Source organism: Ovis aries, chromosome 2 (assembly GCF_016772045.2).
Source record: "Ovis aries strain OAR_USU_Benz2616 breed Rambouillet chromosome 2, ARS-UI_Ramb_v3.0, whole genome shotgun sequence".
NCBI classification, from domain to species: domain Eukaryota; kingdom Metazoa; phylum Chordata; class Mammalia; order Artiodactyla; family Bovidae; genus Ovis; species Ovis aries.
In genome coordinates this window covers 3,095,031-3,110,924 of record NC_056055.1, presented here as the reverse complement: position 1 = coordinate 3,110,924, position 15,894 = coordinate 3,095,031, and the positions used below count along the sequence as shown (strand labels likewise).

Below are 15,894 nucleotides of genomic sequence, written 5' to 3'. Positions count from 1 at the left end.
GTGCACCCGGGTTCCTCCCCAGGGTCCCAAGAGGGACGCCCAAGGCCAGGCCCAGCAGAGCCTTCCGAGCCAACAGCCACTTCACTGCTACTTCCCTGACACGGCTGGGAGCGCTGAGGGCTGTTGGAAGGTGAATAGATGGGTGATAATGTGGAATGCACATTTCCCTTCTGCCTTCCTGCTGCACTTGTCCAACAACTTACAGGTTAGATAAAGGAGGGAATACCTCTCAGACTACCAAGGAGACAGCCTGAACTCTCCCTTAACCGACAGGCTGCTTCATCCAGGGAGGCTTCTTTGATTACCGGAGTGGGTGCTCGCCTGGACCTAATATGACATGGTACTCACACACACTGAAATCAGACGGATTATATTCTTTGCAGCCAAAGATGGAGAAGTTCTATGCAGTCAGCAAAAACAAGACTGGGAGCTGACTGAGGCTCAGATCATGAACTCCTTACTGCCAAATTCACACTGAAATTGAAGAAAGTGGGGAAAACCACTAGACCATTCAGGTATGACCTAAATCAAATCCTTTATGATTATTCAGTGGAAGTGGGAAATAGATTTAAGGGACTAGATCTGATAGACACAGTGCCTGATGAACCATGGATGGAGGTTCGTGACATTGTACAGGAGACAGGGATCAAGACCATCCCCATGGAAAAGAAATACAAAAAGGCAAAATGGCTGTCTGGGGAGGCCTTGCAAATAGCTGTGAAAAGAAGAGAAGCGAAAAGCAAAGGAGAAAAGGAAAGATATACCCATTTGAATGCAGAGTTCCAAAGAACAGCAAGGAGGGATAAGAAAGCCTTCCTCATGGATCAGTGCAAAGAAACAGAGGAAAACAATAGAATGGGAAAGACTAGAGATCTCTTCAAGATGATCAGAGATACCAAGGAACATTTCATGCAAAGATGGGCTCAATAAAGAACAGAAATGGTATGGACCTAAGAGAAGCAGAAGATGTTAAGAACAGGTGGCAAGAATACACAGAAGAACTGTACAAAAAAGATCTTCATGACCCAGATAATCACGATGGTGTGATCTCTCACCTAGAGCCAGACATCCTGGAATGTGAAGTCAAGTGGGCCTTAGAAAGCATCACTACGAACAAAGCTAGTGGAGGTGATAGAATTTCAGTTGAGCTATTTCAGACCCTAAAAGATGATGCTGAAAGTGCTGCACTCAATATGCCAGAAAATTTGGAAAACTCAGCAGTGGCTAGAGGACTGGAAAAGGTCAGTTTTCATTCCAATCCCAAAGAAAGGCAGTGCCAAAGAATGCTCAAACTACCGCACAATTGCACTCATCTCACATGCTAGTAAAGTAATGCTCAAAATTCTCCAAGCCAGGATTCAGCAATACGTGAACCATGAACGTCCAGATGTTCAAGCTGGTTTTAGAAAAGGCAGAAGAACCAGAGATCAAATTGCCAACATCCGCTGGACCATGGAAAAAGCAAGAGAGTTCCAGAAAACATCTATTTCTGCTTTATTGACTATGCCAAAGCCTTTGACTGTGTGGATCACAATACACTGTGGAAAACTCTGAAAGAGATGGAAATACCAGACCACCTGACCTGCCTCTTGAGAAACCTGTCAGGATTCCTGCTGCAGGTCAGGAAGCAACAGTTAGAATTGGACATGGAACAATAGACTGGTTCCAAACAGGAAAAGGAGTATGTCAAGGCTGTATATTGTCACCTTGCTTATTTACTTGATATGAAGAGTACGTCGTGAGAAACGCTGGGCTGGAGGAAGCACAAGCTGGAGTCAAGATTGCCGGGAGAAATATCAATAACCTCAGATATGCAGATGACACCACCTTTATGGCAGAAAGTGAAGAGAACTAAAGAGCCTCTTGATGAAAGCGAAAGAGGAGAGTGAAAAAGCTGGCTTGAAACTCTACATTCAGAAAACTAAGATCATGGCATTTGGACCCATCACTTCATGGCAAATTGATGGGGAAACAATGGAAATAGTAAGCAACTTTATTTTGGGGGGCTCCAAAATCACTGCAGATGGTACCTGCAGCCATGAAATGAAAAAAATGCTTGCTCCTTGGAAGAAAAGTTATGACCAACCTAGGCAGCATGTTAAAAAGCAGAGACATTACTTTGCCAACAAAGTCCGTCTAGTTAAGGCTATGGTTTTGCCAGTAGTCATGTATGGATGTGAGAGTTGGACTGTAAGAAAGCTGAGCACCAAAGAATTGATGCTGTTGAACTGTGGTGTTGGAAGAAGACTCTTGAGAGTCCCTTGGACTGCAAGGAGATGCAACCAGTCCATTCTATAGACCAGTCCTGGGTATTCATTGGAAGGACTGATGTTGAAGCTGAAGCTCCAATACTTTGGCCACCTGATGTGAAGAACTGACTCATTTGAAAAGACTCTGATGCTGGGAAAGATTGACGGCGGGAGGAGAAGGGGACAACAGAGGATGAGATGGTTGGATGGCATCACCGACTCAATGGACATGGGTTTGGGTAAACTCTGGGAGTTGGTGATGGACAGGGAGGCCTGGCACACTGCGGTTCAACGGGTCGCAAAGAGTCGGACACTACTGAGCGACTGAACCGAACTGAACTCACACACACAAACCCCAGGGACGGTATCTGCTCTGCCTGACTCCTGAGCTGTGCCAGGGCAGATGCAAATGAGGATGGGGTGGGAGCAACTGTTCTTAATTCAGTCACGTTCAAGCTACTGCCAAGTCTAGCTTTTAAGGGAAATTTCAGTGGCTTTGTAATAAATGATTTTCATTGACTTAAAAAAAAAAAGGCAAAACTAGTTTCTAGGTAGTTAAAATAGATTTACAAAGCCCACTAAAATATGATGCTGAAAGCTATCAAAAGGAATCAAGACAGTCCAGAGAAAAGGCATCAGAAATGAAAGAGATCCTGAACAGAAGGGAATGAGCTAGTCCATGAGGACAGCCTGGGACTTAAAAGCTTATCAAATGCAAGCCTGTCCTTGGGACTCCATACTGGTGCTTCCAACCCGGCTCTTCATCCTGAGCGTGTGCCTCACTGCCCGAACCGCAGTTTCCTCGTATGTAGAAGGTGGACAGGGTTCCTCCAAAAACAGATGTGCTCAGCGTGGGGCCGGGGTCGGGTCCCGGCTGTAGGCCGAGTTTGCAGGGCACCAGAGGACCGAGGAAGAACAGGCCTGCAGCAGCCAGCGCGGTGTCTGACGCGTCATTCAACAAGCACGGAGGCTTCCCTGCCACCCTCCGTGTTCCCCCAGTGGAGGGCACACTGCTGCGGGCCCGGCCCTGGGCTGGACATGGTGGCGGCGGGGCCCAGGCCTGGCAGCCCCTACAGCCTCTGCATCCACGTGCTGCCACCCACCTGTTCGCAGTGGAGCGTGCACTGGCCGTTGGTGGGCGGCGAGACCTTCCAGAAACACGCCAGCAACCTTGCGGCCTCATCCAGCATCCGCCTGGCGGTGCTCACACCGGTGACAAAGCTGCTCGGGGGTGCCTCATGTGGACCCTGCGTCGGGGAATGTGAAGGCTGTTAGGTGCAGTCTGGAGAAAGATCATGGACAAGCTGGCTCTCACGGGCAGCATAAATCGCCAGACCACAGGGCCTGCGTTCCACACTCTGAGCCAAGAGCCTGGCGCGGACGACATCAATGTATGGTTAAAGCTGGTGAATTGCAGCTTATGAGGGAACTTCGTTGGTGACATTAGGCCCATCAACAAGCGTGATCAGTGGCCACCTGGGGGAATGCACTATATTTATTTCAGCCAGAAGAGGGTCCGAGGCCGGCCCCCTCCCTGCCCCGCAGCCTCTGCAGCGCGATCGTTTCTGTCCCCTGCATCCCCAGCTCCCCGGCTCTGCCTGCCGCCAGCGGGACTTGCCCCGTCACGTCTCCGTCACCCCTCAGGCAGGCAGGAGCAAGTCAAACTGGGGAGTTTCTCAAGGGCACAAGAAAGCGAAGAATATGAACCCCGGAAGGGAAAGAACAAAATAGTTTTAAAGAAAGAAATGAAGAGTATTGTCTCCACAAGTAGTCAAATAAAAACTAAACCAATAGGACACACCCTGTTAAGCTATCAAGTTGGCAAAAAAAAAAAATTTATAAATAAAAATACTCCCTGAAGACAGAGGCGCAGAGGCAGCCTCGCTCGTGCCTCGCTCGTAAATGGAGACGTTGACACAAACTTGTGGAGAGCAACACGGCAGCGGTTCCAGCAAAAGCTAGGAAGGGCCACACAGCCTTGCAACACAGGATTTTACTTCTAGAAATCTGTCCCTAATGAACAGTTCTAAGATATCACCAGAGAGATCCAGTTACAAGGATGCTCGCGACAGCTTAAATGTCCAGCAAACAGGTGAGAGAGTAAATAAGCGGCGCTACCTCCACGCTGGCTCACTTTTCAGCCACGAAAAGTCAAGCTTTTAGAAAAACACCGAATGAGATTGAAAAATGTTAATATAATGTTAACTGAAAGTCAAATACAAAACTCATATGTAATGAGTCGGTTTTATAAACTTTACGAATGGGACACAAGTGTACACATATGAGAATTTCAAGCATTGAGCACTATATGGTATTCTTATAGATGCTTTTATGTTTCTCTATAGTTTCTAGTTTCTGTAAAATAAAGATCATAATCAGAAAAGAACAATACTCTTACTTATCTTTACAAATTCGTTCAATGAGTGTTTACCAGGCCCCTCTTCCCTGCCAGGCCCCGGGTGGCACAGTGGACATATGACAGCGAACAAAACACACGCTAGGCCTGCTCTTATTAACGGAATAAAAAAAGGCAAAGCTGGCTTTTATACATTGTAAAACAAAACGAAAAGGCAAAACAGCTACTATGAAGTAGGGGCTTTAGTGTCCTCAACGAGAACCCAAAAAGAAGGATCAGAAAATGTGACCCACAGAAGCTCGAAGGTTGAGCCCAGTCTGGGGGAGGAAGGAAATTTGACCCCAAGTCTTGCAGGAAGTCAATGAGAAACTATGTCAAGCACACACGGGTCCTTGACTTTAACATGAGGATTCTGGCAGGATGCCGCAGGAAGAAGGGGTAGGTGGTCTTCCCAGCCAGAGGGCACAGGGGGCCAGGGCTGGAGGAACAGCAGCTGCACCCAGCTGGGCCAGCCCAGGGGAGCAGGGAGAGATGGCAGGCGGGCAGGAGCAGACCCCGGCATGAGGAAGTCTGCACAGCCCCAGGGAGCAGGAGGAAGAGCAGCTGCACCCGGCTGGGCCAGCACAGGGGAGCGGGGAGAGAAGGCGGGCGGGCAGGAGCAGACCCCAGTGTGAGAAAGTCTGCACAGCACGGGAGTTGGGGGAAGAGCAGCCGCGCCTGGCCGCCTGGCCGGGGCAAGCACAGGGGAGCAGGGAGAGATGGCAGGCGGGCAGGAGCAGACCCCGGCGTGAGGAAGTCTGCACAGCCCGGGGAGCGGGAGGTGTCACACAGCCGCAGGGCAGGGCGGGACGCCAGAGCGCGCTGAAGGACATGCAGTGGGGTTCCAGCTCCAGAGGCGTCCCGAGCTCCTTCCGCTCGGCGTCTGCACAGTGGCCACGACGCCGCCCATCCTGAGGTCTGCCACGTGCCGGGAGGGCAGCCGCCACCCGGCGGAGGGCGTGCGGGGCAGCTCCTGTCGGCAAGCGCGTCCCAAGGGACTATGCGATCCTTCCACCCCACGCAAGGATCAGGACCTCGGCCACGCTGAGCGTGGAGGCCAGGAGGGGGGCGGACCGGTGACTGGGGGGAAGAACGGACGAACACGCGACAGGACCGGAGGACAGCGGGACGGATGCGAGCCTGGGCAGACAGAGGCCGGCGTGGGGCAGGGCGAACGCAGCAGCACGGGGACGCCCCGCAGCAGGTGGCCCCCAGAGCAACACACAACCTGCAGAGCGGACCTGCCCTCCGAGCCTCGGGGCAGCCTTTCCTGCCCCTCCTCCCAGGGGAAGAGGCCCCACAGCCCCCTTGCCTCCTGCCTCCGCCTCCTGCTCCCCCGTGCATCCCTCTCCCTCCAGCGCCATCGCTGAAGTTACCTTGGTTACCAGCTCCTGACTGATGGGGCCAGGAGCCTCTCGGATTTGAAGGTCCATCTCAGTGAGAAGCGTCTGGCCCTGGCCAATCTGCTCACACAGGGCATCATAGTCCTCAGCCAGGCCCAGCACGTGACGGCCACTCTTGCTCACCCAGAGGTGGTGGCTGGGGACCAGGGAGGACATGCAGGAGGTGCTGACGACGGAGCTGCCGCTGTCACAGGAGAGGGTGTCCATGTCATTGCCGGAGAGCGGAGGCATCTCTGAAGCTGCAGAACGAGAGGGGAGATGTGAGATCTCCCGGGAGCAGCACCTGCCTTCGACGAGCTGTGTGTAAGGACACGAAGCCAGCCGGGAGGCGAGAGCCCTCAGGTCCAGATGGCAGCTGACACCGCCCAGAGGGGACGGAGGCTGGGACCCAGGATGCCAGTGTGTGTGCCACCTAATGAGTGAGCTCTGCGATGAGTCACCTCCTTCCAACCCCACCAGCACTCATCAAAGCCCCGCAGCGCAGAAGAGCCCGGTCGACACAGCACAGCCGAGGCCGGGCCTGCGCCTCAGGGGTCTGAGTCTGATCGGAGAACAGACGCCACGTGGAAGAGGTAGGAGCCCGACGTCAGAGAGCCAGAGCTCAGAGGACAGGACAGCCGAGCCTGTGTGCAGGAAGAGAGACCAGAGACGGCTTCTTGGAAGAAGCAACTACTGCGCCGGGTGAAAGGGTAGCGAGAATGATGCTACACAGAGGAAGAAGCCTGCCGCTTTCTACCTTTGCATCAACAGAAGCACATATGGATGATTCTGACAGGGGCCATCAGGAGAGACATTTCCCAGAGCCATTTGCATTCAGGAGGAGTCTTGAAGCAGCAGGATTTTCGCTAGCAGAGAAGCAGGCAAGGTTGGTCTGGCAAAGGCAGGAGCCAGGCTGTATAGTCCCCATGAGAGGAAAGCGCAGGCCCACCTGCAAGGTGGCATCTGTGTGCCACCGGGTGGGCAAAGGGGTGTGGCTGGACAGGCCCACCTGGGCTGGATGCTGCAGGCCCTCAAAAGCCACGCTAAGGTGGTTGTTCTAATCCAGGGCAACAGGGACCCCAGCCAATGAGGTCGCTAAGGTTGGTAACACCTAGGGACGTGGGAACCAGTGTGGAGGATGAGACCGCCAGCTAGAAATGCTGAGAACATGAATCCCGAAATCCTGCCAAATCCTCCTCTGAGTTGGAACCAGGGACCCCCTTGCCCTCAGCTGAACAAGTCCCACCAAGAAACCCAGTGGTGCCACAGTTACGCAGCCTTTAGCTTTGTACCTGATCCTGGGGGCATTTCCGGGGTAAGATCAAACAGATCACACGAATTGTCAGTTGCCATGGGACACTTGTCACCGTCTGCGCAAGGCAAAATAAGGGAAATAAACCATCAAGTTTCAGCTTCATTCTCACCAGCATCTGAGAGAAAGAACTGCATGAAAATATAGTCAAGTTCTGGACACGAACACTATCGTTCATTCAGATCCTCACTGGGCCTCTCTCCCGCCAGGCCTTGCGGGACACAGAGTGAGCAGGCCTGGCCCCCTCCCCAGAAGGACCCTCTTTGTCCAGACAAGTAAGCAGACCACTTCCCCCGAGGGGTCAGGGCTAAGGGGCGGTGGGAGCCCAGGTCGGGGGGCGACCCGAGGAGGCAGAAATGCCGGTGGGAGTGGGGATCCTTGAGACACCTCAGGGAGTGTCAACCAGGGGGCTTCAGGAGGAACAGCTGGTGGCCCAAGTCTAGAGGCGGCCGCAGTCACCCACACGGGAGGGAAGCGTCACCCCATGTAGGACCTGGGAGGGGATGCACTGAACCAAGGGAAGTGGGCAAACCAGTCAGATGCTGGACAAGATGCCGAGCCGCGTTCTACGGGGCACCTCCGAGCTCCCAGGAGCTTAGGGACAGCGTGGCGTCTAGTCCAGATGTCCTGGGAGAGGAGGCCAAGGGACCGAGACAGGAAGGGATCTGCCTGGCATGACCTGGAGTGTCGGGGACGGAGTGAGCACTGTGTCCACGCCTCGCCGGGGTCCCGCTCAGCTCATTCCCACCCAGGTATCTCCTCAGTGTGCTTTGATATCGGGGGGCCAAGGAGCCCCAGGGGTCTGCTCTGGGGAGCTGGCCCAAGAGGGATCACTCCCTACAAAAACAGCATCTTTAGAGCACAACTTGCAGACAGCGGCTCTTCACTACCGTCCTGGAAAGTCTTCTGCAAAGGAGGAAGTGCTGCTGCCCACAGTATAATTCTCGTCTTCACTGGGGGAGGCGGGAGAATGCTCCCACATGTGGAGGGCACCCCCAGGGCTGACCCTGGACAAATCTCCGAAACAGGCAAGGGCTGTTCAACGACCTCACTTCACCTGCCCCAGAGCTCCATCCTGGGCACCCCAAGCCCCAAGCTGTCCTCCCCGGCCCAGTCTCCCTCGCTTACGCCAACAGTCTCCTTGGTCCCGTCTCCGCAAAGTTCTGGAAGGGCCAGGAGCAGACCTCTACTTAAGGGCCCCTCTGGCCAGGCCTGCTGCTGACGCACCACCCATGCAGAAGGCGGCGGTAGGGGCCCCCCTAGCCCTGCGAGGCTCCCCTTGCAGGATCTTAACCTAAGAACGCTGCCCAACAGAACAATCACGCTAGTGCTGATGTTCACTAAAGCGCCGAGTCAGAGGCCACTCTAACCACCACCAGTGCGACGGTCTGGAGACTGACAATCATCTGAAAACAGCTAATGAGGAGCCCACGAGAAGGAAGGGGTGACACTGATGTCGCAATACTGGGCAAAACAAAAGCCAGTCTGAGCCTTAGGAATCCACGCCGACAGCCGACGACCAGATGAGGCAGCAACGCAGAGCACGAGGTACCAGAGATTGATGTTTGTAGCCCCACGGAGGACTTTTTCCCTTTTCCTTTCCCACATTGTCACAGCACCTTTTTGGTTCAAATTTTAAAACCCTCCCCAAGGAGAAATCCATGAGTCCAGCACTACAAGTTTCAAGGCGGGGTGACTGGGTGGTCTTTGAGAGATTGTAACTTTCTAAATTAAAGGCGACAAGTGTAAGTTCCAATCTAAGTAAAGTGTAAGTATGAACTCCTTACTCCCCTCCCCTGATGCACACACCCTCCCTGCGGGCATGAGGACAGTGACCCCAGACCCCCGAGGCCCTCCAGGCGGTGCTTCACAAACAGAGTGGACTTGGAGCTGGGAATGATTTCTAGCTCCAGCTCTGCCACCGACCTGCGGCGGCAACTCTGGAAAAGCCTCTTGTCCGCTCTGAGTTTGAGTTCCTTCATAAAAAGAGCAAGGAGGCTGGCCTGGCTGACTACTTTGAGCCTGAGCCCTTGCCAGTGTCTTCCGGACCTATGTGGGAGGGGGACAGAGGGTCCGGGAGCCCAGTATATCCTCTCCCTGGCCCCTCTACAGCCTCTGCAAGGCCAGACAAGACACCCACAAGCAAACGCCAAACAAAGCCAGCGTTCAGAACTCTGCCAGGAAGCTTTTCAGGCCCTGACACACTGACAGCTGGAGGGAGAGGAGCAGAGCCCCTTCTAAAGACGGCAGAAGGGACCAAAATGGGCTTCCAGCAGCGGGTGATGCGGGCAGGACTAAGTGGAGGGGAGGGAGCAAGACTGGAGGCAACAAGGGTGGCTGGAAGCCACGACTTGGCTGCCCTGAGACTCCACGGGCCCCAGGCAGAGGTGATGGCATTCTGCCAAAGGTGACAGCTACTTAGTGCTCAGGCCCCAGGCTCCCGGCCTCTGGCGGGTCTGCTGTCAGTGGGCAGACACCCCTGTGGGGCAAGGGTGGGATTCAGAAGCTCGCGTGGCCCGCACAGACGCGCAGGGCTGTGTCTCAGACGGTGGGGAGAGGCAGGGCAGTACCGGGCTCGTCCAGTGGCAGGGGCTGCTCAGGGGCGGACAGGGCCTGCAGAGCCAACTCGAGAGCGGCTTCCCGGGCCTTCTCCCCATCCTGCACCAGCCGCTCCTCCAACCAGCTCTGCAGCGTCATATTGGTCTTGATGCTTTTCTCCAGCAACACCTGCAGAGCCTGGACCTCGGCCAGGAGGCCGTGCAGGTGGCCCAGGAGGTCCTGGCCCCTCCAGCCTTCTCTCGACGCCTCCACACCGGCCTCTGCGAACATGAGCAAAGGGAAATCTCAACACCGTCCACGGCCAGAGGGTCAGCCGTGAGCTGACGGTGCTTGCCGCCTGCTGCCGCCGCCGTCGCCACCCTCCTCCCCCGCCCGAGGACTGGGAACAGTTGAAAATAACAACTCGACTTTAAAAACAAAAATATCGGCAGACTTAATTGCTGCTATTCCACAGGCTAAGTAAGAGCTGGAAATTAATCTTCGCTTCTGGCCATTAAGGCCTAGCAAATTGCACACCAAACCCCGAAATTATGTCTAGTAGTAATAAAATCTATTTGGGCTGGAATTATAGAATGAAAGGGGATGATTTTCAGAGCCGCAGTGTATTAAAAAGGCGCAACAACAGGAATAAGAAGAGCAACTTGAGGAGAAAATGAAAGCTGAGAGGTGACCCTTTTCTAGACAAACTTTCAATAGGGAGAAACCACCTGGAAAATCAGTTGAAAAGAAAACAACAACAACAACAAAACCCCCACCACACCTCAAAACTGATTCTAAAACATTAGAGTTTACAATCAAGTCACTCTGATCTGGTATCTCTCTAGGACAGAGCGCGGACCAGCAACCGTCTCCAGAGCAACGCTCAGCGCACATCAGGTGCTCCATGATTATCTGCTGGATGAATGGCCCCCTAAAAATACCCTAGCAGGAAAATTGTTATTTCTCGTGCGTCTACTATGTGCCAGGTACTGTGCTAGGATGTTTAATAAATGATCACATCTAATTTTCATGACTGCACAGAATCGAGATTAGCAGACGTGTGTTGCACCAGAAGGAACAGGCTCAAAGCGGCGAGCTGACTGCGGAAGGCACACCCAGGGATGTGAGGCTGTGAGAACCCAGACCTCAGCCGGCTGGCCTCCCGAGCCTCAGTCCTTCCCAGCTTCCAGCGGCCGCTTCAGAAGGAGGGTGGGCCAGAGAGCCTGCCTCAGAGTCAACCTGCTCCACCAGGGAGGCAGGCCTGCGGTTTCAGGACAGAGGGCCAGCCTCCTGTTGGTGAAGGGGAGAGCATGCCCGGCCAGAGTGCCCAGTACCTTGTGGCCTCCGCTGCTCTCGGTCCAGCGTCTCATACACCTTCAGCTCCGCCCGCAGGGCCCTCAGGAGCTTGTCGCTCTGCAAGAGCAGCTGCTGCCTCAAGGCCGACTCCTCCTGCAGCCTGGAAAGGCCCCGCGGCAGGGGGAGGAGAGGTTAGTCTCACGCAGGGGGCAGGCAGTCCCATCGTGACCCGGGGAGTGTAGCCGAGACTGTTGGCATGCTGAGGAGCATCCTGAGGGCCCCTCTGGGCCCAGCCCTTGACATCTGAGATCTTGGATCGTCCTCACAGACACCTCAAGAGGGACACGCTACGAACGCCCAACTCAGGAATATGAGGAAGTCAAACACAAAATGGTTATGTCTCACCCAGGGGTGCCCAGCTCAGGAGAGGAGCAGGGCTATGATGGCACAGACCGTGAGCTTACGCATCACTGCACCGCGCTGGGGAAACCGGGTGACCTCAGGAACTAAAGGTCGGGGGGGAGTCAGGAGAGCTGACGGGGCTGCTGAGACACACAGGGCAAGACAGAGACCACAGGGGCGAGGGGCCTGCGGAGGAGCGGTCAGCATGATCAGCTCAGAGTCCGAATCAGACGCATGTCAACCCTGCGTGCAGAATCGCCCATGGCTTCCCAGTCACTCAGCATGAAAGCCAAGGTCCTCCCCAGCCCCAGGGCCCTCCTCCATCCCAGCCCCTACTCCATCAGGGGCCCCTGCTCTGCCCTGCACAGGCCAAGGACACCCCGCCCCGGGCCCTCATCCTTTCCAAAGAGAAGGATCTTCCAGAGGCTCCACAGGGCGTACGCGCTTACTGCCTCCAGTGGCTGCTCAAACAGCATCTTTCCAGAGGCCAGCCTTGACGCTCCCGGGATGAAACAGAGCCCCCTGGCCCCCAGGCCCTGTCCCCTGACTCAGATGACTTTCCTCCTCTTATTTCATTCCCAGCTGCCAAGTCATGTGTCGTGTGCTTACTGCGCCCGTCCCCGGGCAGAGGACCCTGGCCCTACCTGCTCAGCGCCCAGCGGCCGTGGCAGGCCTCCTGAAGCAGCCGCTGGTTCTGACTCTCCTTCCCGTCTGCCTCTGTCTGCAGCCGCTCCTTCTCCGCCCGCACAGCGGCCAGCTCCTGCTGGAGATGCTCCAGGCTGGCGGCCTTCCTGGAGAGGGCCTCACGCAGCTTCTCATTCTCCTTCTGTTTATCTGCACGCACAGAGAGGAGACACCGTTTGCTTTTCTCAACCTCGTTACGCAGATGCAGCGCTCCAGCCGGAGCGCGCCAAGAACACGAAGGAGAGAAGGAGGTTCATCTGGCATTTGTGATTGTGGCATTCCAATTATCTCATGCGTTTTGGGCAGATAAATCTGTCAACATCAAGGCTGCAGATTAAACGTCACTGGGATGAGATGGGCTCGTTTAATTTTCTATTAAATAATGGGCCCTGCCAACCTAGTTACCGTGTCTTCACAGAGCAAAAACTGGGCAGACATTAGTGACAGAGGCAAGAAACAGGGCTCTAAACTCTGGCGACAGGTGCTGGGCGAGTCTGAGAGGCCCCCTAGGAGGCCAGTGGGCTGTGCAGACAGCCCCTCAGCCACCACCGCCAGGCCCAGAGGCCAGCGCTCCCGAGGGACGAGCAGCACCGGGGCTCGGGGATACACAGCCCAGCATGAGGCCTGGAGGCGAGGGGTGTGCTCGAGTGCGGCTCCTCCGCTTACTGACCCCGCCACCTTCAGCCAGTCTTTCTGCGCCTCGGTTTCCTCATGTGCGTGGCCAGGAGTAGTAACTGAGCTACACGTACAGGCTTCATTCAGGGCCTCACAGCACACTGACGGCTGCCAGTGCGCCGGCGGCTGCTAGCTGTGCCGGTGCTGCTAACAGCTGACATCACCGCAGAGCTCACTGTGTTACCTTAAGATCTTCCTGTGTACCATCCTGCTTACTCTTCAGAGTAAACCTCCATGGAGGCACCTGGCTTACTCTCCATTTTCCAGACAGGATGTTAAGGATCAGAGAGACTAAGGCTTTGCCGAGGTCACAGAGTCAGTAACTGGCAGAGCCAGGATTCAGATCCAGCATACTTGCAGCCCCTCTCTCTCCCGCTGTGAACCTAGATGAGTGAGAGGCGGCTGCACAGAGGGGAGGGTTCCAAGCGCAGGAACATTTACTCAGCCCCAGAGGCAACGCGCTGTAGCTTCTCCTGTGCTTAGCTGTCACAACAGCCCCATGAAGCGCTCCTATTTCACAGCTAACGACAGTGAGGTTCAGAGAGGCTGAATAACCGGCCCGAAGTCACAGAGCCACAGGACTTGAATGCAGCTTGGCTGAACTCCAGCATCAGCATCCTCCCCACACCACGGGGGCCTGTGGGGCTCCCGGCTGCCGACAGCGCCTCTAGTCTTTACCTCTGGATCCTTTAGCGAGCATCGTGTTGAGGGCCTGGTTCTGCTTCCTCAGGAAACGTACTTCTGATGTCAGAGAATTATGGACCTCTGGACCATAAGCCAAAACGTTTGAAGAACCTATAAAAATACACAGAAGTCACAATTTATGGATGGTCTTCAGGCCCGAATGCATGGAACTTTCTAGAAAAGTTTTAAATAATGAGGAAATACAACACATCATGAAAAGTGCTCCTGTGAACCACGTAAGATGTTAGCAGAGCCTGCAGGGAGAGGAGGGCGAGTTAGACGGAGGGGACGCCTGGCATCTTACCTGCCCTCGGGGAGGACAGAGGAGGAGCCGGGCAGGAGGTGGGTGGCGATCTCAGCCTCCATGACTTCTCCTCGAGGGCCGAGCCCTCTGGGGACCTCTCCACTGAGGCTCCGGTCCACGCCTCACCTTTCCCCGCCCTCCCTCCCATTTCCTTCCTGTGTAGACGGTCTCACCACTACCCCAACCCGAGCTGAAAACCTGGGAGCCAGCCCAAAAGCGTCTTCTTCCACTCCGCAGTCAGGCCAGAGTGACTGCCGACTCTTCCTCCAAAATGCCACGCACCCGCGCCCGCTCTGTTCTGCCCCTGTGGTTCAGCCGTATTTTTGCCCTATTTGCCTCAGCCAAGAAGATGACCATCCTAAACACAGTCCATTTGTGGTTTCTTCTTTATTTTTTTCTGCTCAAAACCATTTGATGGCACCATCACCATGAAAGATACTCACAACCAAACGCAAGGCCAAACGTCAAGTCTCTATTATTAGCTCGAATCTCACAGCCCACCCCACTCCTTTTCACACTAGACCCTCAGCCCAACTGAGCCACCCTGTGCTCCAAACACACCGCGTGGTCTCACACCACCCTAGCTTTATAGGACGAGGTATTTAGTCCCTTTGTCTAGAAAGCCTGCCACCTTGCTCAGCTGTTGAAATCACACTCGTCCTTCAACTCATAGCTCAAGCTCGCTGCCCCAACGTGCAGACTAAAAACACCAGGCTCTAAAGCCAGACAGACTGGGTCTGAGGTCCCTCACACACTCTGATCGGTTCCCTCATCCCGAAACACCTGCCCAGGCTCGAGTCTGTCTCCTGAAATCCTGGCCCTTCCTCTGGCCGGACAGCTCCCCTGACGCTCTGCATCAGCACCCCCTGCACGCTGAACCACCCACGTCTGCACCACCTGTGACACTCCCATCTGTGGGCACCCCTGCAGAGCACCCGCTGCGCGCAAGGTGCTTTCTGCACGTGGCAGACAGATGCCTCCCCTTGCCGTCCTTACTGATGAAGCCGACCACACTGCAGAGCCTGAGGGCCAGCCACCTGCTCTCCCAGCCTCCGGGGTGGCTAGAGCACGGTCTTGTGCCACTTCTGGTCGATGAGATTTGACAGGAAGCCTGCTGGGAACTTCTGGGAAAGATTTTCCGCCCAGATGAAGAGAGAAGGACGGGGAGGAGCAAGCCCCACCTGCTCCATTCCCTCCTCTGGACTCCGTATTGAAAGGAGGGGAGGCGGCAGCCTCCATAGGTACTAAACCCACGTCCTGCTCCCAGGCAACCAGCTGTAAGACCTGCTTACAACTGCCTGCCCCTGGACTGCCTGCTATATAAGAAAACAACAATCCCCATTGTTTATACCAGCTGTTTACTCCTGTTCTGTTATCTGCAGCTGAAAACATCCTGATACACAATTGATTACCTGTGTGGTAACCCACTCCAGTATTCTTACTTGGGAAACCTCATGGACAGAGGAGCCTGGAGGGCTTCAGTCCATGGGGTCACAAAAGAGCCTGACACAACTCAGTGAATAAACAACAGCAACACAGCACTCGGACTCCCTTAACGAAGGCACGGCACAGTCCCCAGCAGCCAGAGCGCAGGTTCTCTGCCGCACAAGCACCACCGCCTTCTCATGTGAGGGACGCGCTGATGACAGCACCGTCTTTTTTCACTGACACGCGTCTCTCCCGACCGTCTTCCTCCACGCTCCCCTATGAACTCGGGTGCCCTTTAGAGACACTTGGGTTTGAACCTTGGCTCTGGCTTCTTAATAGCGGCAGGATCTCAGGCAAGTCACAGAACTTCCCTACCCCTCTATGAACTCAATAAAAATGATCGACGCTAATGCCTCTTGCTATTAGCATGCTAACACACGACTGATGACAGGCTGGACCAAAAGAGGACCAAAGCACGATCTGGATGAGCAGGTGACCTTCTCCAGAAGACTCCCATGACCACGGCTAAGGCAGCCGCTTTTCAA

General features: G+C 54.8%; 1 protein-coding gene across 23 annotated transcripts in view; it reads right to left on the bottom strand.

Annotated features, from left to right (window-relative positions):
* Positions 1-15,894, bottom strand: part of CDK5RAP2 (CDK5 regulatory subunit associated protein 2) — a 181,388-nt gene that overhangs the window by 9,675 nt on the left and 155,819 nt on the right. For 12 of the 23 annotated variants that reach the window (XM_027964063.2, XM_027964061.2, XM_060410796.1 and 9 more), the window contains 7 exons: positions 13,612-13,728; positions 12,219-12,408; positions 11,211-11,332; positions 9,909-10,157; positions 7,319-7,396; positions 6,021-6,286; positions 3,353-3,496 (listed from right to left, as the gene is read on the bottom strand). In XM_027964063.2, coding sequence (XP_027819864.1) covers positions 3,353-3,496; positions 6,021-6,286; positions 7,319-7,396; positions 9,909-10,157; positions 11,211-11,332; positions 12,219-12,408; positions 13,612-13,728 — 1,166 coding nt within the window. The remainder of the gene's footprint in view (positions 1-3,352; positions 3,497-6,020; positions 6,287-7,318; positions 7,397-9,908; positions 10,158-11,210; positions 11,333-12,218; positions 12,409-13,611; positions 13,729-15,894) is intronic. The other 11 variants (XM_027964065.2, XM_027964064.2, XM_042242793.1 and 8 more) reach the window with 4 other exon arrangements.